The 21,656-nt window shown below is 41.1% G+C and overlaps 1 protein-coding gene across 3 annotated transcripts in view; it reads left to right on the forward strand.

Moving 5' to 3' along the window:
* Window positions 1-16,090: 16,090 nt before the first annotated feature.
* The window catches only part of LOC134336722 (E3 ubiquitin-protein ligase RNF43), a 231,887-nt gene continuing 226,321 nt past the window's right edge, over window positions 16,091-21,656 (forward strand). For 2 of the 3 annotated variants that reach the window (XM_063031125.1, XM_063031127.1), the window contains exon 1: window positions 16,091-16,567. In XM_063031125.1, coding sequence (XP_062887195.1) covers window positions 16,337-16,567 — 231 coding nt within the window. In that variant the 5' untranslated portion in view covers window positions 16,091-16,336. The remainder of the gene's footprint in view (window positions 16,568-21,656) is intronic. The other variant, XM_063031128.1, reaches the window with a different exon arrangement.

The raw sequence follows: 21,656 nt of genomic DNA on the forward strand, positions 1-21,656 counted from the left end.
AATGGAGCATACATGTCCAGGATAAGAGCATTTATTAAAGTGATACCAACTGTTCATTCTCACCGTTCTAAAATTCATCATTAAATCGGGCGCATTACGAGCACATGTCTTGCGTTAGATTCCAGGGTTTAAGTAAGTGAAAACCTAATAATTTTACTCCGTTTTCCCTTTCTCCAGTCGCTTCCCAGTCCTACGATTTCTCTCTCCCTCTGAAAATGTTGTGGTAAGTCACCTGTCATGTGACTTGCTTATAAAACGTGTCCGGCCGGCACCTCACCCTCACCTAACACTGTTCCTCACGCCTGCATTTGCACAGTTCCACCACGGGATGACATCCCCGAGCCTTCAATCTTTGACAAGGATGACATCAACGCATCCAAGGTAACTTGACTTTGTCCAGAGTGTTAGGTACGCTGCTGCAGGATATTCAATATTTCCTTATTAAACTGAAAATAGTAACAATTTCTTTATTAATCTTTTGCTTTTACATTACACTTCTTACAAAATGTTGAAATTAGACATTAAATTAATTTTGAAGTTTTAAAACTTAATTATAAGTAGTTTTTGAAAATATCCGAGCTCAAAGCCTGATTGATTATATAGCTACAGCAGGCCTTAATATGCGTTGGAAAACGGATCACAGTACTACTTCGTTGAAAAATGGATCAGTAGATTAATTGGTGATCTACGCCGAAGAAGAACCGTGCAATAAAAGTGTATATCCCCATTCGCGGAAATTTAAAACTCGCAAAATGCAATTCCTTAGAAGCCCGGATGGCATGCGAGATCAGTATGCGTTCAATAGTGTGTCATTCAAGACCACCCCCAAAGTATAACTGATGTATCCCGTTTACTGAGGGAGGGAGCTAAATTGCCGTGTAGACGAAGCGGATGATAGCGAATGACCAGTTCACAACTCCCCTCCTTCCCTCCTTTCATTTCCATCGCGACAGAACAAAAATCTTAACAAAAATATATTTATAAAATTGCAACAAAGGCAGAGGAAGTAGAACTTGCGGACAATGCATGCAGGAGTGCGGGGCAGTAGTTTTGTATTAATTGAATACCATTTTGCAACTTTAGTCCGATCTCTATGTTTATATATACTCAGAGAAAGAAAAACTTCACATTATTCTCCACACGAGAAAGTTTGCGGATGCTGGGAGTCCAAAGCAATACACACAAAATGCTATAGTAATTTGGTCAGTACATTCAGTGACATTAGTCTGATGAACTCACGTCACCGAAGTGTCAGACCTGTCGCTATCCCAGTCACACCCATTGCACAGATATCAATGCAAATGCTTCCTTTGACCTGCCGTGCTGATGGGGACGCGTGCATTACAACATCCAAGACCAAGCCGCATACCGACGCTTTGAACAGCTGGCGCATTTCAAGTACCAACACGAATATGCAGACTCTACGTCGGAAACTCGCGCTGACGTGTTCCTGCACAAAGAGTGTTCCTACTGCTAGTTTCACACTCCGGTAACAGCTTGATTCACACTCCTTATGAACGGGAGGTGAGAAAACGATATCCAACTGAAAGTGATTGGTTTTCCCAGTGCTAGATTTTAGGATTAGAAAGTCTTATGTTTTTGTTTTCTCTTTCTCCTTCATCTTCTAAAGTTATTTGAATCTCGCAGCGATGAATCACGATTCCCGGCAACTCTTTAATTTCTTGGCCAAGTCGCCCGCTTCCCAGGACGTGGATCACGACAGGAGTGTCTCCAAATTACCTTCATCGAACCGGTGGACTAGACACTGAAACTCTGCCTGCATGTGCTTCTCCTGTCCCGAGATGCTGGGAGCTGTAGCATCCACCTTGTTCCTGAACAGACTTCTCACACAATGGGAATGCAGCGTGCAATTCCGGCCTGCACGCTCCGATTGTCACCAGGAAATCCAGGCCATGTTTTATGGGTTATTCTGTTTAAAATCCAAAACAAGGAGCCGCCGGAGAGACTCAGCGGGTCAGGCAGCCTCTGTGGAGGAAAATCAACGGTTGACATTTCGGGTGGAGACCCTTAATAATTTGTTTTCTGTTCGTTTACTTTAGCAGAAAACTTGCTGTTATTTTTATCTACCTGAGTTCCAAGTTCTTTTGACTTGAATGAACTCAGTCTAAATTGTGGAAGGGGGGGGCGTGGAAGAGGTTGAAATCAATATTGTTAAAATCAGTAACTGTTTTATATATGTATTGTGGATTATTTGATTGGTTGTGACCAACGTTGAAACATCCCCAATTCCCTAAAGGGTCAAGTCTCTGAAATTAATATTCACAGTATCATCTGCTGCAAATTCCAGTGGGTCGGCACAGTAGTGTAGTGAGTAGCGCAACACTTCACAGTACCAGCCACCCAAGCGCAACTCCCTTCGATGCCTGTAGCGAGTTCGTATGTTCTCCCCTTGAACCCTTGGGTTTCCTTCTGGCGCTCTGCTTTCCTCCCACAGTCAAAAGGTTGGAAGCTTAATTTGTCATTGTAAGCTGTCCCGTGATTAGGCTAGGACTAAATCAGGGAATTGCCGGGCGGTGTGACTCAAAGAGCTGGAGGGGCCTATTCTGAACTGTATCTCAATAAATAAATAAACCCTGAATGGCAGACAATATAGAGCTGGGAGTTGCTGTATGGTAATTAAATCAGTGTCTTAGCAGGGAGTCCCAGAAGGCTCCTTTTAACTATCTACCACACTTTAATTCCTTTATCAGCTTCTTTTTTTACTTGGTGGTCTATAGGAAATGCCCTTTCTGGATCTTCATTCACATACCTTACACTATGTATATTTATGGTGCATATTCAGAAGTTACGACTCATTACAGAGTGGAGGAGCCTGTCGACTGAAGGAGACTATTCAGCCCATTTAGTCTGTTCTACCATTCAATGATTTCATGTCAGCTCTGTATCTTGGCTCTGTTCAATAAGCGTACCACCACCCCCGCCCTGCATCACCTGCTAACCCCAGTTCTGTAGTCCTCAGCCTCCCTGCCAAACACAAATCGATTTGAATTTTGCAGTGGTTAATTTCTATAACGAATATAAATATATTCCCTACTCAGTGAATTATAAGACTAGTTTATGCCACCCTTAAGTTACCATTGTTAGTACCAGGGTTAGTTGGTAATTCTGCGTGCCCCTGTCCACCAAAACCAATCTATCCTTCCCACAGCCCAGCACCCAGTTTTGAATGCAGCAATGAAGGTGATACCCGAATTGGAGTCAAGGCAGAGCTTTATTTGACTGTGCTTTGACCTCTGCCCCCTTTGTGTTCTAGCCGCCTTGAGTTAATGATCAACATTCCATTAGAAACTTTAATTACTTTTTTGTACCTGTGCTCTAACTCAGGGTCCTTAAACTTTTCTATATATTTGCACCCTCAAACAATTACTCACGGCGTCCTCAAGACCCACCTCATGTTTGAGTAACAGTTTTTCAGCCCCGTTCTTGACAAATTTCAAAAATTAGTGGTTGTCTTTCAAGTTTTCACTGACGACACCCTTTGATTGCACTGGTAATGTGAACAATTATTAGACATTTTAGCTGCTTTATGGACTTTTTCTGTTGCAGATAACTCACTTGGGATTTATTTCAACAAGTAAGAATTGCATCTCAACGTAACATATAAACAGTTAATGCTGCAAACACTCAGCAGGTCAGGACACATTTGGAGTAGAGAAACAGAGTTAATGTTTTCTGTCAAAGAAACAACAACACTTTATATCTCTCCTCAAATGTGGCCTGACCTGCTGTATGTTTCCAACATTTTCCATTTTTCTTTCTAATATTTCTATCTAATGTAAACTTTCAAGTAGTGGGTCGGCAAGAATAGGATTACAAAACCATGGACCGTGAAAATAAAACAAATGTTAGGTGTTAAAAAAGCACAATGGTATCAGTACAACAGTGCCTATGTTCCTACACAAAAGTGCATATTCATTCATGCACTTCCTGTTACTCACTTCCTCAACCTTTCCCCTAATTCTATCTCCCAATCCAACAATCCCACTCTCCCCTTCTATCCTTCTTTCCTCTCCAACCCCTTTTCCCTTTCTTTTTTCCAAGTTTCTCACCCATCTGTTCCTCACCTCACTCATTCCTTTATAGTCATAGTCATAGTCATAGTCATACTTTATTGATCCCGAGGGAAATTGGTTTTCGTTACAGTTGCACCATAAATAATTAAGTAGTAATATGTAAATTATGCCAAGAAATAAGTCCAGGACCAGCCTATTGGTTCAGGGTATCTGACCCTCCAAGGGAGGAGTTGTAAAGTTTGACGGCCACAGGCAGGAATGACTTCCTATGACGCTCTGTGTTGCATCTCGGTGGAATGAGTCTCTGGCTGAATGTACTCCTGTGCCCACCCAGTCCATTATGTAGTGGATGGGAGACATTGTCCAAGATGGCATACAATTTGGACAGCATCTTCTTTTCAGACACCACTGTGAGAGAGTCCAGTTCCATCCCCACAACATCGCTGGCCTTACGAATGAGTTTGTTAATTCTGTTGGTGTCTGCTACCCTCAGCCTGCTGCCCCAGCACACAACAGCAAACGTGATTGCACTGGCCGCCACAGACTCATAGAACATCCTCAGCATCGTCCGACAGATGTTAAAGGACCTCAGTCTCCTCAGGAAATAGAGATGGCTCTGACCCTTCTTGTAGACAGCCTCAGTGTTCTTTGACCAGTCCAGCTTATTGTCAATTCATATCCCCAGGTATTTGTAATCCTCCACCATGTCCACACTGACTCCCCGGATGGAAACAGGTCACCGGTGCCTTAGCCCTCCTCAGGTCTACCACCAGCTCTTTAGTCTTTTTCACATTAAGCTGCAGATAATTCTGCTCACACCATGTGACAAAGTTTCCTACCATAGCCCTGCACTCAGCCTCATCTCCCTTGCTGATGCATCTAACTATGGCAGAGTCATCAGAAAACCTCTGAAGGTGACAAGACTCTGTGCAGTAGTTGAAGTCCGAGGTGTAAGTGGTGAAGAGAAAGGAAGACAAGATAGTCCCCTGTAGAGCCCCATTGCTGCTGATCATACTGTCGGACACACAGTGTTGCAAGCACATGTACTGTGGTCTGCCAGTCAGGTAATCAAGAATCCATAATGCCACAAACAGGTTTGTAACCCGATAGTTAAATATACCTTACGTATTTGGTTTCAATTCCGAAAATTTTTCGATCTTAATCAATTTGGGCTTGCGATTCCTATTTTAGGCAACATATTCTTTCCCCCCTCTTCCACAGACCGTGCTTTTCAAATTTGGAAGACTAATGGTATTTCACGGTTTTTGGATTTAATTTTAGATGGTTCTCTTATGTCTTTTGAACAATTATCTAACAAATATAACTTACCAAGAATACATTTTTTTAAGACATCTCCAAGTTAGAAATTTCCTAAGTACTATACTCTCTTCCTTTCCAACGTTACCTCCTACATATATTTTAGATACTATAATTAACCTTAATCCATGTCAGAAAGGTGTAACGGCTATTATTTATAATACTATTATGAAACTTAGGAAAGCTCCATTCGATAAGATTAGGTCAGATTGGGAAAAGGAATTGGGCTTTATTATTTCGGCGGATGACTGGGCGCATATTTTACAACTAGTCAATACTTCCTCTATCTGTTCTAAACTCTCCCTAATTCAATTTTAAGTTGTCCATAGAGCACATATGTCCAAAGATAAATTAGCTCATTTTTATTCTCATATTAATCCTCTTTGTGACAGATGTCATGGGGGGATAGCCTCCTTAACTCATATGTTTTGGTCCTGTACTCTGGAAACTTTTTGGAAAGACATTTTTAATATTATTTCAAAGGTATTGAATATAGATATCTCTCCCGATCCTATTACTGCTATCTTTGGATTACCCAAAATTTCCAGTAATCTTTCCCCTTCGGCCCGTAGATTGATTGCATTTCTTACTTTAATGACGAAAAGATGTATTTTACAACATTGGAAGGAGACTAATGTTCCAACTAGGTTCTTTTGGTTTTCCCAGACGATACTATGTTTAAATTTGGAGAAAATTAGAAGTAATCTTTATGATTCTTCAGCTAAATTTGAACAGACCTGGAGATCTTTTATTCAACATTTTCATTTAGTGTAACTTTTTTTTCTCTCTCTGTCCATGTTTACATTCCCTTCTTGCTTTTGAACTGTTTTTAATGGAGGTCGGGATGGAGGACATGATTGTTTTAAGTTGTTTAACTCTACTCGATTCCTAGTTAGCCCATTGCTTTGCTTTGCTTTTTAGATTAGTTGCACAGTGGGTTTTTTTGGGTTTTTTTTTCTTTTCCTTATTGATAGGTATGAAAATTAGTATACTGTTATATTACCTTGTTATTTTACATTTAAACTGCACTGTTTATACTAATTTTTTTGTGTATTAATATCTCTTGTGAAGTTATATTGCAACAGTGTATTAGTGCCTACATGGTCTACCTTTTGTGTGCTAATTCAATGAAAAGATTTGAAGAATCCATGACACCAGGAAAGCATCCACCTACATCGCTGTCAGCTTCTCCCCCAGCAGAGCAGGGCGGATGGTGTTGAACACAGTGGAGAAGTCAAAAAACATGACCCTCGCAGTGCTCGCTGGCTTGTCCACTGCACTTTTCCTCTCTTTCTTTCTCCCCTTCTGCTCTCATACTTACTCTCCTTCCCTCTCCTTGCTTCTTCCTCTCTGTCCATCTGTCTGCCTGCCCCTATCTCTCCACCTGTCTTCTGCATCTTGTTCTGCTGCCACGTTTTCTCACTTACACTCATACTGTTTCCTTTACTGCCCTCCCATTCTTACCATCCAATAATACCTAATGAGATAGTAACATACAGGTGTCACTTGTGAGTTAGTACTGACGTGCTCCATTACTCAAGAAGCAAGATACATGGAGCTTAGAAAAATAGACAGCTATGGGTAACCATAGGTAATTTCTAAGGTAAGGACATGTTTGGCACAGCTTTGTGGGCTGAAGGGCCTGGGTGTCCTTGTTCAGTCTCTGAAAGTAATCATACAGGTACAGCAGGAAGTGAAGAAAGCTAACGGCATGTTGGCCTTCTTAACAAGGGGAGTTGAGTATAGGAGCAAAGAGGCCTTTCTGCAGTTGTACAAGGCCCTGGTGACACCCCACCTGGAGTATTGTGTGCAGTTTTGGTCTTCAAATTTGAGGAAGGCCATTCTTGCTATGGAGGGAGTGCAGTGTACGTTCACTGGGTTAATTCCAGGGATGGCAGGAATGTGATATGTTGAAAGATTGGAGCGACTGGGCTTGTATACACTGGAATTTAGAAGGATGAGAGGGGATCTGATTGAAACATATAAGATTATTAAGGGATTGGACACGCTAGGGGCAGGAAACATGTTCCCGATGTTGGGGGAGTCCAGAACCAGAGGCCACAGTTTAAGAATAAGGGGTAGACAATTTAGAACAAGTTGAGGAAAAACTTTTTCACACAGAGGGTTGTGGATCTGTGGAATGCTCTGCCTCAGAAGGCAGTGGAGGCCAATTCTCTGGATTCTTTCAAGAAAGAGTTAGCTGGAGCTCTTAAAGATAGCGGAGTCAAGGGATATGGGGAGAAGGCAGGAACAAGGTACTGATTGTGGATGATCAGCCATGATCACAGTGAATGGTGGTGCCGGCTTGAAGGGCTGAATAGCCTACTCCTGCACCTATTGTCTATTGTCTATTGTGCTGTAGTTTTCTATGTTCCTAAGCATGAAGGAATTAAACTATTGAATTGTGTTTATTAGTTTAAAATAGTTCAGGGAAAAGTAAGGAGGTTGTTTATTGCCCATGCACTAAGCATTCGAACAATTGGAAATACAGTAATTCAGAAAATATGTAGCTTGGGTGGATAATGGTTGGGTTGAGTTGTTCACTGATCTTGGCAATTTACTTGCAAGCATTTTGCCACCATGCGTGGAGACAGCGATATCAGTTTTCTGTGGAGTAACCAACATATTCCAAAATTTCAAGCACAACAGCATTATGCAATTGGAAATTTTTCAGCAGAGTGACATGAGTTTGCAATCATTTTGGGATCATTACCTATCACTCTGGGAGTTTGACAGGGCATTTACTGCAGTGAGTTGTGACATGTTTTCTGTTCAGGATATCAACATAATAATATCAGGCATCACGTAATGTCATATATTCGCATTTTCAGGAGAAATTCAGGCATATTTTGGTCACCTACAAAGCAGCACGTATTCATAATGGTGTTTGCAACGTAGCCAAAGTTTTAAAAAAGTTGCTCATGCTCATTTGAAACCACTGCTTCCTTCTCAGCAATATTTTGTTGGCTGCCTGTTCATTGTAAGACATGCTCCAGGCCTGAAAGATTAATCTCTAGTTATTGTAGGTATTTGTGATCTTCTGCGGCCTCGGGCACAGCCTCGCACCTGTGCCTGACAGTTCTGACAGTCGAGGTCAATGTCACTTTGAAGTTAGAGTCATGGATTTACTCAGGGAAGAAAATGGGCCCTTTAACCCAACACATCCTTGCTACCCAAGGTGCCTTCCTGTTCTGGACCCAGTTGCCCAGATCCTCAAATTACTAGCATCAGGATCATGAGGTGACTGCTCTATTTTCTGGAAGATCTCAACATTTCCTATAACCCAGTTTACGGTTTGGAGCATGGGGGTAAGATTTCTCAGCACTGCTGGTTATCCCGAGGTTAGACCATAATAGAATGCAGCCATATATCTTTCAGTGGCCATGCTACACCAATGGATAGGCTTTGCAGAATAAGAGGTTTTCCTTCATTGCAAGTCTTGTGCACATGCCCCAGGCAATGGACTCAGCACAGCTTAAATGAAAACCATGGCAGCACAAGCAGCATATTAGACACTACTGCTAGCTTCCTCTGGGGTTGTCCTCCTTTACTGGACAAGAGGTTCTTCTTCATCCAAGGTGGCTGCTCTTTACTCATTCTAAGAAGCAGTGGAGCTGAGCCAAAGCCAGAGAACATCTAACAAGTGGAGTGTAAACATGGCCTACAGGATAACTAAGGAGCAGGAGGAAGAGACGGACAAAGAGGTGCCATCTTCACACACACAGGTGATTGGAAATCATGATTCTCTGGCAGATTTTAGAAGCAGTCTAAGTGCTCAACACAATTTTGACTTGCTGATTTTTCAGCTATTGAATTTCCAGGGCAACCTAACCATTAGTAACTCGCTATTCAATAAAACAGTGGCTGATCCAATGGCTAACTTTTTCTTCCTGCCCAATATCTTCTGCCTCACCATAGGATCCAATAATCCATCAATCTCAGTCTTAAATTATATGTCATGTAGGTTCTGAGCATCCATGGCCCTCCAATGCTTACAATTACAAAGCACTACAATGCTCTACATGAAGAAATTACTCCTTATCTTGTCCTATACATCTTATCCCCTTTCTTGAGGCTATTCCCTCTGCTTCTGGTTCTCCAGCGAAAGGCTGTAGTCCTTGTGTACCTGCTTTCTCAGGATTTCATAGATCCCGTAGGTCACCTTTCATTTGGCAAACCTCACTCAGTTTTCATTCATCAATCAACCCCCTCATCCCTGACATCAACCTGGTGAATCTACACCATACTGATCCAAAACAAGTAAGCAGTTCTTTAGATTCAGAGACCAAAATTAAATATAATACTCCAAATGGTTTTATTAAATGCACAAGTAATTTTAACTTTCTTACTTTTATTCTCAGATCTTCTGCAATAACGTCCCAGATTCTATCTAATTGCTTGCTGTATCTGCACGTCCATTTTCTGTGTCGCCTGAACTAACAGCCCGAGATTGCACTGTTCACGCCATTTCACAAAATTTAAAACATAATCTGTTTTAATAACATAATCTGTGTGAGTAACCCTTCATTCACCCTCATTATAACCCATCTACCTCTTTCTGTACACATTTATCCTCAGGTTACAGAATTTTGCATCCTCCACATTGTTCACTTCTCCATCAAAAACTCGACTACATAGTAGAGTTTGGAAAAGAGATGTCTAAGTCCATTCAGTCATCTAGATGTACTGCAGTTTGCTCACCTGAGAGCTAATACAATAAATCATAAAACAAGAGATTTAGCAAATGCTGATTATCTTGAGGAACACACACAACGTGCTGGAGGATGTCAACACATCGGGCAACATCATTGGGAAGAAATAAACAGTTGACATTTTAGGTCAAGACCCTTCATCAGGACTGATACAACAGCAGATAAGATAGTACAGTAGTAGTTAGGATGCAGAGAATTCAGTTTCTGCTGGGCCTCTACTCTCACGAAGTTATCCTCTTGGTTTTCCGATATGTGTTAGATGGAAATATATCTAACACAAAGTGAGATTTCTGCATACTATTAGAGAATGTTCATAGCAGCACCTGTCAATTCAGATTTTGAGCTTTAGGCATTGTTTTACCTTTCCAGGGCATAGCTTGGTGAGCACAGTTCACTTCCAAGGTAGGCGCAGTTAGGTGGAGTTCTCAGCTATGTCTTAAAGGGGAATATTTTTATAGGTGTCATGTCATCTCCAGGAATAACTCAGTCTTGGCTTCATTAAGATGAAGAACAAGGATCAAGGAAGGGTCCAACTATGAGGAGACCAAGAATTATCCAGGAATACAACAACCCAATTGTCTTGGTCAACTGAGAATGGTTTCCTAGTGATCTATGTAAGGGATATTAATCTATGAGGCAAATGATTCTTTAACACTCCTTCTTCTCTTACCCACTGACTTAACTCCTCAATAAAGAATCATCTGTAAACATATAACTGACATAAAGTGGGGAACTAGGAAGTGTATGAAATTGATTGTACAAACTACCTCACAGTTGTTCTTAGATTAACATTATTGACACCCTCTTGAGAAACATATAAATTAGTGAGCAAATATGTTAAGCTTTCATTATCACTGCCATCAGAAAAGTAAGTTCGGCTATGAGATTGTGCACTAATATTTATTAATATACTTAGAATAATACATATGACACTATTCAGAAGGAAGTGAGTAAATTAGTTCTTCAAATGTATGACTACCAACATCTTTAAGCTGTACTTTATAGGATATCTCCCTGCTTAATTTATAAGAAGGTCAGCATAGTTTCTTTAGGTGTAAAATGCTGCAGAAGAGGGGAAATCAGATTAAAACAAAAATTGTTGGAGATCAGGCAACATCTGGCAAAAAGAAAACAGTGTTAACATTTCAGTTTGATAAGGTTTCATCTAAATCATTGGTGAATGATCATCAACATGAAGCAGTAACTCTGTTTTTCTCTCCTTGGTGTGCGAGTAGACCTGTTGAGGATTTCCTGCATTTTACTCTTTAATCAAGACTTGTTTAGATATGACTCAGTTGGAAGTGACAGTTTGACAGTTTGAATAATTACTCTTTGAGTGTTAAGGCAGTGGGCTGTCCGGATTTCATCTGTAATATTTAGGTTGTTGCTCAAGTTCTGGCACAATGCACCTTGACCTGCCTCCAACCTTGTCTTTATTGTCAGTATTATAATGTTTACATAAACGGTTCAAAAAGCAATACCTACTCTTTCATTTACACATTTTACAACCGTTTGAATTTATTATGAGGTTTAATAACTTTGAATCATAAGCATGCTCCCAATCTTTGGACTCACTGTTACTGATAATGACTCTGCTGTTTCCAGCTGCAGCTTCTCTGAAAACTTGCTTTTCTCTTCCACCACTTCCTTTGTCAACATCTTGCCTTTAGCTGTTGAATCTCTGTTGTATTCTGCTCCATCCTAGACCATCTCCTTTTCTTCTTCCCTTTCCCTGTTTCTGTTCTGCACGTGCTAAAACTGTCATTTCTGATGAAAGGCCATTAATTCGGAATGTTAGCACTTGTTTCTCTTCCTAGTGCTGCCCTGTGGACCAGCTTTTTCTATTCTTATTTCCATCATGTATAGTAATTTGCTTTTAAACTGAATGTATCAATACTCAATACCCACTGAGTGTATGTTCATAGTTTTCTGCATCTGTAGCCCATCCACTCCAAGGTTTGATGTCTTGTGCATTCAGAGATGCTCTTCTGCACACACCACCGTTGTTATCTGAGTTGCCTTCCTCTAAATTTGAACCAGTCCTGCCATTCTCCTCTGACTTATCTCATTAAAAAGGTGTTTTCACCCATAGAACCTCCAGTCACTGGATGATATTTTATTAGCTTTTTTGCATCATTCTCTGTAAACTAGAGACTGTTGTGCATGAAAATCCCAGGGGACCAGCAGGTTCTGAGATTCTTAAACCACCCTGTATGACACCAACAATTATTCCATGGTCAAAGTCACATAGGTCACATTGTCTCTCCATTCTGATACAACTAAACCTCTTGACCATGTCTGCATGCTTTTATGCATGGAATTGCTGCCACTTAATTGGCTAATTAGATTTTTGCAATAATGAGCAAGTGTACAGTGTACCTAATGAAGTGGCCAATGAGTTATCTATTGCCACACCTTTTGAACTACTGTAACTTCCTTTCCTGTCATATCTTACCATTCCAGATATTTTCCTTTTGACTATTACCCTACTGCATAGTACTTTATAATATTTCTGATCTTTTCTATTACAAATACCATTTTTACTATATTTGGTTTTCACAATTGATCTCTGTTGTTCAGTTCCTTTCAGTTTAAGTACTAGCCAAATGGATTTTTACAGTTTGGAATTAAAACTTACCTTATTTGATAACAAATAGTTCAATTCAACAAATATCACTCAAGTATTTCTAACAACTGAGGACAACAGACCATCTGACAAATTATCTGGGCTATAACTACACTGTCTATGATTCTGTAAATAAAAATTGCATTCTATGGGGCCTCTCTGAAGACTCTTCTGCTTTAACATAAAAGGATATAGTTCTAATGCAGGAGAATTGGATTGGTATAGATGGGGGAAAAGGTCAGCTTGGAGATGATGGGCTTCAGAGACCATTTTCGCACTGTACAACTCTATGACCTCCAAGGGGACCATAATCTTATCATAGAGTTTGGAAGCTCATGTACCTCAATGACCCAGAGAGCTTTGTTGGCTGGAGTTAGGGCTTCATTCTTTAGCTCTTGGCAGGGTCACCCATGCCAAACAGGTCAAAGGGTAAAGGCCAGATCAAAAGCGGTGTACTGGTCCTCCAGGTTCAGGGTTTCAGCTTAGGGCTAACAAACTCTAATTGGTAAAACAAAACTGTTACAGAAACAGCAATAAAGAATCCTTCTACATCTGAGTGTGACGGTATTCCTGTGCCTCTGCCCAGGACTTGCATGACTGACTGACTGACAGTAGAGGAATCTACTGACATGATGAAGTAAGCCCTGAACACCATCAGAGATGGAGGACGTTTATTTCTGCTCTAAATGCCAGTGACATAATGGGCAATAACTCAGCTCCATGAGTCTTTAATCCCACAATGAAAGTTGAGATGAGGTAAAGGAGGAAACATGAACATTCCTTTTTCTTAATGAGTGTAGATGCTTTAGGTTACTTCTGCTAATTGGGACTCATTTTTCCAACGTTTCATTGTTATTTCAAAGGTGAAAAACCATATTGAACAACACACAATGATCTCACAGGTTATTGACATGACTTAGCTTCAAATTACTGGAAAGACTTTCACAAAATGTCACTGTATTTTTTCATAGCTCTGAAAGCATCCATGGTGCTGACATGTATCAATCTGGTGACCATTACAACAGGTTGGTGACTATGGACTATCATTAAGTTGTGCCAGCACAGCCTTGGCTATCTGAAGAAAAAGTGTGTGAAGACCAGGGCCTCCAACATGGCACAGAATTTACATTCTATTGGATTGTATTGTTCCCTGCCATTTGTACACTTCTGAGACTTCAGGACCATGGAGGAGTTGAGCATAAATTCAAGAAAGAGCACATCTCCCAAACCATCTATGGAATGACCCATTCAAACACCTCGTACCCCACCAATGATAGCGTCTACAGGCACCATATTAGCTTAATCAGCCCTGCACATTCTCTCCTAGAAGAACAGAAAGAAGTAATCCTGGCCAATGATTTCTTTCAGTAAAGGAAGCTAACAGAGACATGACTTGATTGAAAAAGAAGAAAATCATGAGTGGTATCAACTTTTTTATACAGTGCTCTAGACTTTGGCACATAAGGACACAATTGTTCTTAATGGTATAAACAGCTCTTAGTCTAGGTTAATCTCCTCTCCATGGGACTTCAGTACACAATCTACATTAAAGTTCATTGTCCTGGAGAGGCAATGCACAGTAAAGCTGCCATTGTTAGCATGTCTCAGTACCTTTATATTTGTGTGCTGTAGCACTTACTTTTTATTCACAGTTATTTTGTAAATAATACTATTCTTTTGCATTTCATTGGCTTCGTTTCTGTACTTGGCACAATGACAATAAAGTTGAATCTAATCTAATCAAATCTAATCTAATGAGACACTAAACTGGGACTTCACCTTCCTTCTCAAGGCTGTGTAAAGTAAAACTCACTACATTAGGATGCCATGAAATGATCAAGAATGCTATAAAATCCAAGATATTTCTCTTTCTAATAACAACCTATGTTGCTGGTCTGGAATAATCATGCAACCTAGCCCAGATCGAAGCATCTAGGAGTGAAATGTCTAGATTTGGTAGAGAATTTCCACTGAAAGCCAGAGTAAATGGTAAATTTTAAAAATTGCCAATGTAGACAGTGTAAGGGCATGGTATTCATAACTGAAAATTGTAAGATGATACATTTCAAGGCTTGACTAAGTGGGAAATGTATCAGTTTGGTCTTTTTCATTTTTCCTCATTCAAAGCTGGCTCTTCAGTGTGTGTCTCCAGTTGAATGCTTGCTTGTTATGGTGTGACCACTGCAATATCTGAGCCTCTTCTCATGCTCTGGATGCCTCTCCTGTAGAGATTATTTCTAACTCCACACATCTCTTGTTTCCTCTTATGCCACCTTCCCGAAAAAATAATGCTAATACCTGGTTCTAACCAGTTGGTTTATCAAACGTTTAACTTTAACATGAGAAGCTTTAGATGTTTTTAGCCACTTATGAGCCCAAATATTAAAGGAGCTCCAATTAATCAATGTGTTTTGTAACGGTACGCAATCGAATTTATGGCCACTTAATTCATTGTGGACTTTGCAAAACAATTTCACATTAATTTCTGATGCTAGATCGTGGTCGAATGACCTCGTTTCAGACGTATATTCGACAAGTTTGCAAAAAGCCTGAGTGAAATAAAGTAATGGAAATTATGTACTCTTTTTTAAAATAATAATTTAGACAACAGACGCATCACAGCGCAATGATTTCTGTTTTTCTACCTTTATACATTGCATCATGTAACACAGATAAAAAAATATTTGGCACTTTACGCAAAGAATTTCGGAAAGAAAATGTATTTTGCTGTAACTTACGCTAATGAAATTTCCCAGGAATAAATTTCCAAGCTTTAAAAGTTACTTGTTTGGGAATATCGTTATAAGATGGTACTTTCCCCATCTCCTTTACAGGAATTTCTTTGGGATATCTATGAGGGCAAAATCGTAGAACTACGACACTGGATATCATGCAACCTGCCGATTCCTCCCACAGTGTTGCCCGTGTCTAGAAGGACTGTCCACCCTGCCCTTGGCACTATAAATCCTGATGAAGGATCCCGGCGCGAAACGTTGACTGTTTATTCATTTCCATAGGTGCTGCCTGATCCGGTGAGTTTCGCCAGTGTTCTGTGTGTGAGTGTTGCCCTGGGTTTCCAGCATCTGTAGGACTATCTTGTGTTAGTGACGCTTGTTGGCTCTGTCACTCATTGCCTAGCCCTTTGGGCTGCCGGTGAGCATCCTGTGCCCCTTTCAGCTGCAGGTCTTCACACCCTAGCCCGTCCCCCCGAGCTGTCAGTCAGTGCCCCATGCGCTGTCAACCTCTTGTGCTCCGCCCCGCAAACTGCTCGACAGCTCCCCCTGTCCGCACCATCCCCCACCCAGAAAAGGGCTCGGTTCCCCTTTGCCCCGCCCCGCGGTTGTCAGTCAGCGTCGCCGCTCCACCCTCAGTACACTGTGTTAGTAAGTGAGTGAGTAAGAGACCCGGGCGGGCGGGCGGTCAGTGCGGCAGCTCAGTGCATGAGAGGCGGTGTGTGATACAGGCATCGCGAGCGGCCACTCGACCCGGCAGGAAGCCCGATCGCGGCCGGTGCGTTCCGGCAGGGTGTCAGCCCGCCTGCGGCGGTCCCCCGCCGCCAGGTGACCCGGTGCGGGTGAGAGTGTATCCCCCGGGTTGGGGTGCAGCATGCCCGCAGCGGGGCCCCCGTTCCAGCCCCAGTCCACATCATGAGGAGCGCAGCGCTGCTGCTGGCTGTGCAATGGCTGTGGAGCGCGGCGCTGGCGGCGACGAGCCAGGACTCGGAGTCGGTCCCATCGGCGGAGACAGAGGCAGAGATCGAGGTGGTTCAGTATCGGCACGGTCAGGACGGCGTGGTGGCGAGCAACAGCACCCTCCGCCTCCAGGGACATTTCGCCGGAGCCGGCATGAGAGTGGCGGCCGAGGGCAAGCTGCTGCAGGTAAATAAGAGGCGGCACTTTGTAGAGGAGAACGTGGTGCAGGTAACAAGAGGAATGAGCAGGAAGGCTGCGGGCAACGAACGATACACAGTGAACGGCGTGGGCATAAATTGGCAGAATGGAGAGACAACTAGCAAATTAAGTGTAATAGAACAAAAAAGTGTGAATGATTTAAGTGCCGGCAATATAGATCGGACTGAATACATGGAGTGTGAAAGAGTTTTAGATCGACGATCTTTCATCAGAACTTTTTAATGAAATGATACACTTTGACGGAAAGAATAAAAGCGAGGCAGTATGGACTAAATAGCGCAGTTCCAGAAACAGCCTAGTCTTAGATGTGCATAAATCTCTGAAACTGGCAGAGTGTGTGTGAGATTGTTCAGTAAAGCATATGGGATACTGCGTTTCGTAAGTAAAGAAAGAGACTGAGATTAGACGATTTAAAGTGATTGCAGAGGCTGTTAAAAAACAAACTGCTCGGAGAATTCAGGTGGTCGGGCAACATTTATGGAGGTAACCGGGTGGCTGGCTTGTCGGAGCGAGATCCCGCATTACGTTGAAACTTAACACTACTTAGGCCGTAGTTACAGTACTGTATTGAGTATTAGTCAATTATCCAGGGAAGATGCCGTGATCTGAGAAAGAGTGCAGAAGCGCTTTACTAGAATTGTTCCAAGGATAAGGGATTTCTGACACAAGGAGAAAGATAGAAGTTGGTGTCTTTCTCCTTGGAGCAAAGGGCTTTGAAAGGAATGTTGATAGGGATGTGCAAGGTCGTGGCTGTTTTAGAAAGGATAAAACAGTTGGATTGAGGACCACGGATGCATTATTAAAAGGTGCTGAAGGGATGTAAATGAGAACTATTTTACGGAGAACATTTACTGCCTTTAGGGTAGTTAGAAACAAAGTCATTCTGTGCCTTCAAAAGTAAAACCGACAGTCACTTGAAAATGAATAATTTGCGGGGCTGTGTGGAAAGAGCAGAGATTGAAGGATTTGTGCAATAGGAACCTGCTTTGACAATGGGCCAAAATGGCCTATTCTTTTACCATAACAATTTTGTGTTCTATGAAAAGGCTGTGCCTGAAATGAGAGATGGAGGGAGGGCTGCAGGTGAAAGAAAAGGCTGGGATATTGCAGTGGTAGCAGGGTGAAAACTCTTACTCAGCTCAATACTTCATCTGGCACCGTGTAGAATCCTTAGTATTATGGCGACTGAAATTCTGTGTTAAAGTTACCAATTTACCTTTAGGAATGAGAAAATGGTAAAAGCAAATGGTGCTTTGAGAAAGTACTGAGGAAGGGAAACAGTAATCTATCTGTGTAGGGAGTAGAAAATAAATAGAATGTATTGCTTTTGAAAGGAAAGCCTGTCTGCAAAATAAAGGCATGCCGAACAACTTTTCAGATAGACTTTGCCGATTTCAGAGACTATATATGAGACTGCTCATCCATCCATGGAGGGAAAAACAAGCTCTTTGAATCTGCTTCTACTATCAATTGTAACTTAGAGGCAATACATGCAGAATCAAAATAATATTTAGAAGATATGGGTATCTATTATAGTTTAATCTATTACATAACAGGAGAGATACTGCAAGTGGGGAGTAGCAGTGAATAATACTGTGCTTGATATTGAGCAAAAACTGGTCAATTGATAATTCTCCTGTGCCATTGATGAGTCTTGTGCAGTCACCATCTAAAAATGCACCATGAGTTGTGTTTCAAGTTAAAATGTACACGTGTGAGTATGTCTTTGTGTGTGTTGCATGCTAAGTACAAGATACCCTAGATTTATACAGGAAGATTTTTTTTGTTGCTTTATTGGTAACAGTTATTTGCTGAGTGAAGTATTTGTTATACTTCTATAAACTTGAATACAGTTATGAGTGGATGCCTATCATTTTGCCTTTTGTAGATGTTTCAACTGACTTTGGTCTATGAGTCTCTTTAGGCAATGCTGTCTGGAATGAGATGATAAGAGCTTTAAGCAATGGGAAGTTCCACATTAGTCCCGATGCAGATATTCTGCCGATGGGCGTCTATAATTCTTGTAATGATGAGTTTTTTCACTGATTTTTTTTCTCTCTTGGCTCAGTTCAAATTTAATTGTCATTGAACCATACCCATGAATACAGCCAAAATGAAACAGCGATCCACTGGGGCCAAGGTGCAAAAGCACAGAACCAACAGTCATGTACAGCACATACATGTATAATTACAATAGCAGAAAAATATACAGTCACAAAAAAAATAGCCCAAGTCCCTGTGTGTCTTGGCCTGCAGATTGATGGTGCATAGGATGTTTTGCTGGAGCCAAGTTTCAGTAAGAACAAGCCCGCTGCAGTTCCTCATCTGCAAAGATGTCCTCTTAGAACCTGAATATTCTGATTAGCTGCCATGCTTCTATCCCTGGGTCATTCTTTAGTGTATTTTGCTAGTTACAGTTAATATAATCTGACTTCATCCTATATGGAATCTCTGGATTATATATTTTATTGTTTACTGTAATTGTTAATTACATGCTTTTGTTTACTACGGGCTGCTCTTAAAATGGAGAATAACAGTTCTCAGTAAATCTGCGGAATACTGTAGGTGTTCTGTTTTATCAGATGATCCCATGTTGGTGCTTTATGGACCCAGAATTGCTTAATAGCAATCAAGAATTAATTCCTTTCGCAGTGAGACCATTGTTGCCTTAGTTGGGCTCAACTAATTTACCACACATGAGGATATACACAAAAAGTTTTGTGCTTTATGTGATTCCATTACCAGACCATGGATTGTTTGTAGCTATAAAGTTGTGTTAAGGCTTTCATTTGTACAGCTCAGTGACTGAGCTGTATAAATTATCTATATTATCTGTAAAGTTCTGGGGTCATTCAGAAACTATGGAAATGTGAATTATTTATGAAAACAATTTTTTGGAAAATAAATATCTGAGTTTATTCACTATGCTATAAAATGTACAGCGGAGAGGGAAGTCATCATTAAATATTGCAATTCAGTGTACTTTGAACTATTGTGCAGTGTTGTAAAAATTAAATTGTTAAGGCAGCTCTTTGAAATGGACTCTACTCCAACTGCAGCAAATTCTTGTGTGTTCCATCCTCCAAGTTTGTTACTAACTGGGGACATGTGGGAGTGTCAAGCACAAAATTTAAACTTGATCTTCGGTATCTATCACTAAAAACGATAGGCTACAAATTATATGGCTGAATTAATTTTGTATCAACTACATAGCTGAATGACCAGCAAATTAACTAGTCATCAGATAAATCCTTTGATGATTCTGGCACTGAGTGTACAAACCTCAAAAGACTCTGCATTTAAAATAATTAATTGATTATGAACCATCTTGAGGCATTCTGTGGGTGTAAATTTTTTGGCAAATTCTTTGCTCAGGGACCTGTGCACAATGCCAGAAGATTGGTTGTAGCAGCCACTCCTAGGGTAAATACGAGATGTTACTACCTACCAGTACATTATATATCCATACCCTGTTTCTTTGTGGAAGACAGTGGATCTGCCACTAGCATTTGGATGATGTAAAATGGGTGCAAATCTCACCCGATTTGCTCAGCTGAAGTACTGCTCTTGCTAACAAGCTGTTCAGATCGATTATGAAGTGATCTTCAGTGTTAGGTTTAATAGTTAGACAGCCCTAATTTGGCACTGTCTGGTAAACACATCCAAATGCAGGAACTGTCAGCGATTATGAGAAGTGTTGTGAGTGACCGATCCTTCTGAAGTGGTTGATCTGGTTATGCCGTAACTTACCCGGGATTGCGTGATATTGGCATTAAATCAATGAAATAAAAAGATTTTAAGCCCACATACTTCATCTTGACAGCAAATCATGTTTTCTGTTGAAAAGGCTGTTGTTGAGGGTCCACACTTCTGAAACATTGTTAATGCAAGGAGTCTGATCAAGGTAGTTTCCAAAATCTAATGGATTTTAATTGCTCAGATAAAGATTGAAGGTTTACACTATTTGTACAGACAATGGGCCCTGATTGTAACTTGTTGAGGCAGTATGATAAATAGACACGTTTCCTACATAAGCCCACATATGAAGGCAAAGGGCTCTCCATCTCATGTTACCATCTTCATAAAGAGTTGCATACAGTCGCAGTATTTCATACAGAGTGTTTTTGGATCTGACGTCACCCAAGTGGATGTTGATTTACAGTTTGCTCTCCTGTGAGTAGAATTTGCTCAATTGTAAAACTACAGAAGGTTGTAAATCTAGTCAGCTCCATCTTGGGTACTAGCCTACAAAGTACCCAGGACATCTTCAGGGAGCAGTGTCTCAGAAAGGCAGCATCCATTATTAAGGACCTCCAGCACCCAGGGCATGCCCTTTTCTCACTGATACCATCAGGTAGGAGATACAGAAGCCTGAAGGCACACACTCAGCTATTCAGGAACAGCTTCTTCCCCTCTGCCATCTGATCCCTAAATGGACATTGAAACTTTGGACACTACCTCATTTTTTTTTAATATACAGTATTTCTGTTTTTGCACATTTTAAAAATCTATTCAATATATGTAATTGATTTACTTGTTTATTTATTATTATTATTTTTATTTTTTTCTCTCTGCTGGATTATGTATTGCATTGAACTGCTGCTAAGTTAACAAAGTTCACGTCACATGCCGGTGATAATAAACCTGATTCTGATTCTGATAGTGTATAAACTGGATTCTGTGCTGGATACAATGTTTTTAAAACATTCGCTCATTCTGTGCTGTGTCGTATAACATAGGCGATCATGGTCTTATCCATGACCATGATGGTTCTTGGCAAAGTTTTCTACAGAGGTGGTTTGCCATTGCCGCCTTCTGGGCGGATGACCCCAGCCGTTACCAGTGCTCTTCAGAGATTGTCTGCCTGGCATCAGTGGTCATATGACCAGAACTTGTGAAATGCACCTGCTTTTCATACGACCATCCACCACCTGCTCCCACGGCTTCACTTGACCCTCACTGGGGGGCTAAGCTGGCTGCCCAAGCATGACTTCCAGGTTAGCAGAGGGAAGGGGCATATTACAGCTCCCGTGGTAGAGACGTATCTCCATCCCAC

This window comes from Mobula hypostoma, chromosome 23 (assembly GCF_963921235.1).
Source record: "Mobula hypostoma chromosome 23, sMobHyp1.1, whole genome shotgun sequence".
NCBI classification, from domain to species: domain Eukaryota; kingdom Metazoa; phylum Chordata; class Chondrichthyes; order Myliobatiformes; family Myliobatidae; genus Mobula; species Mobula hypostoma.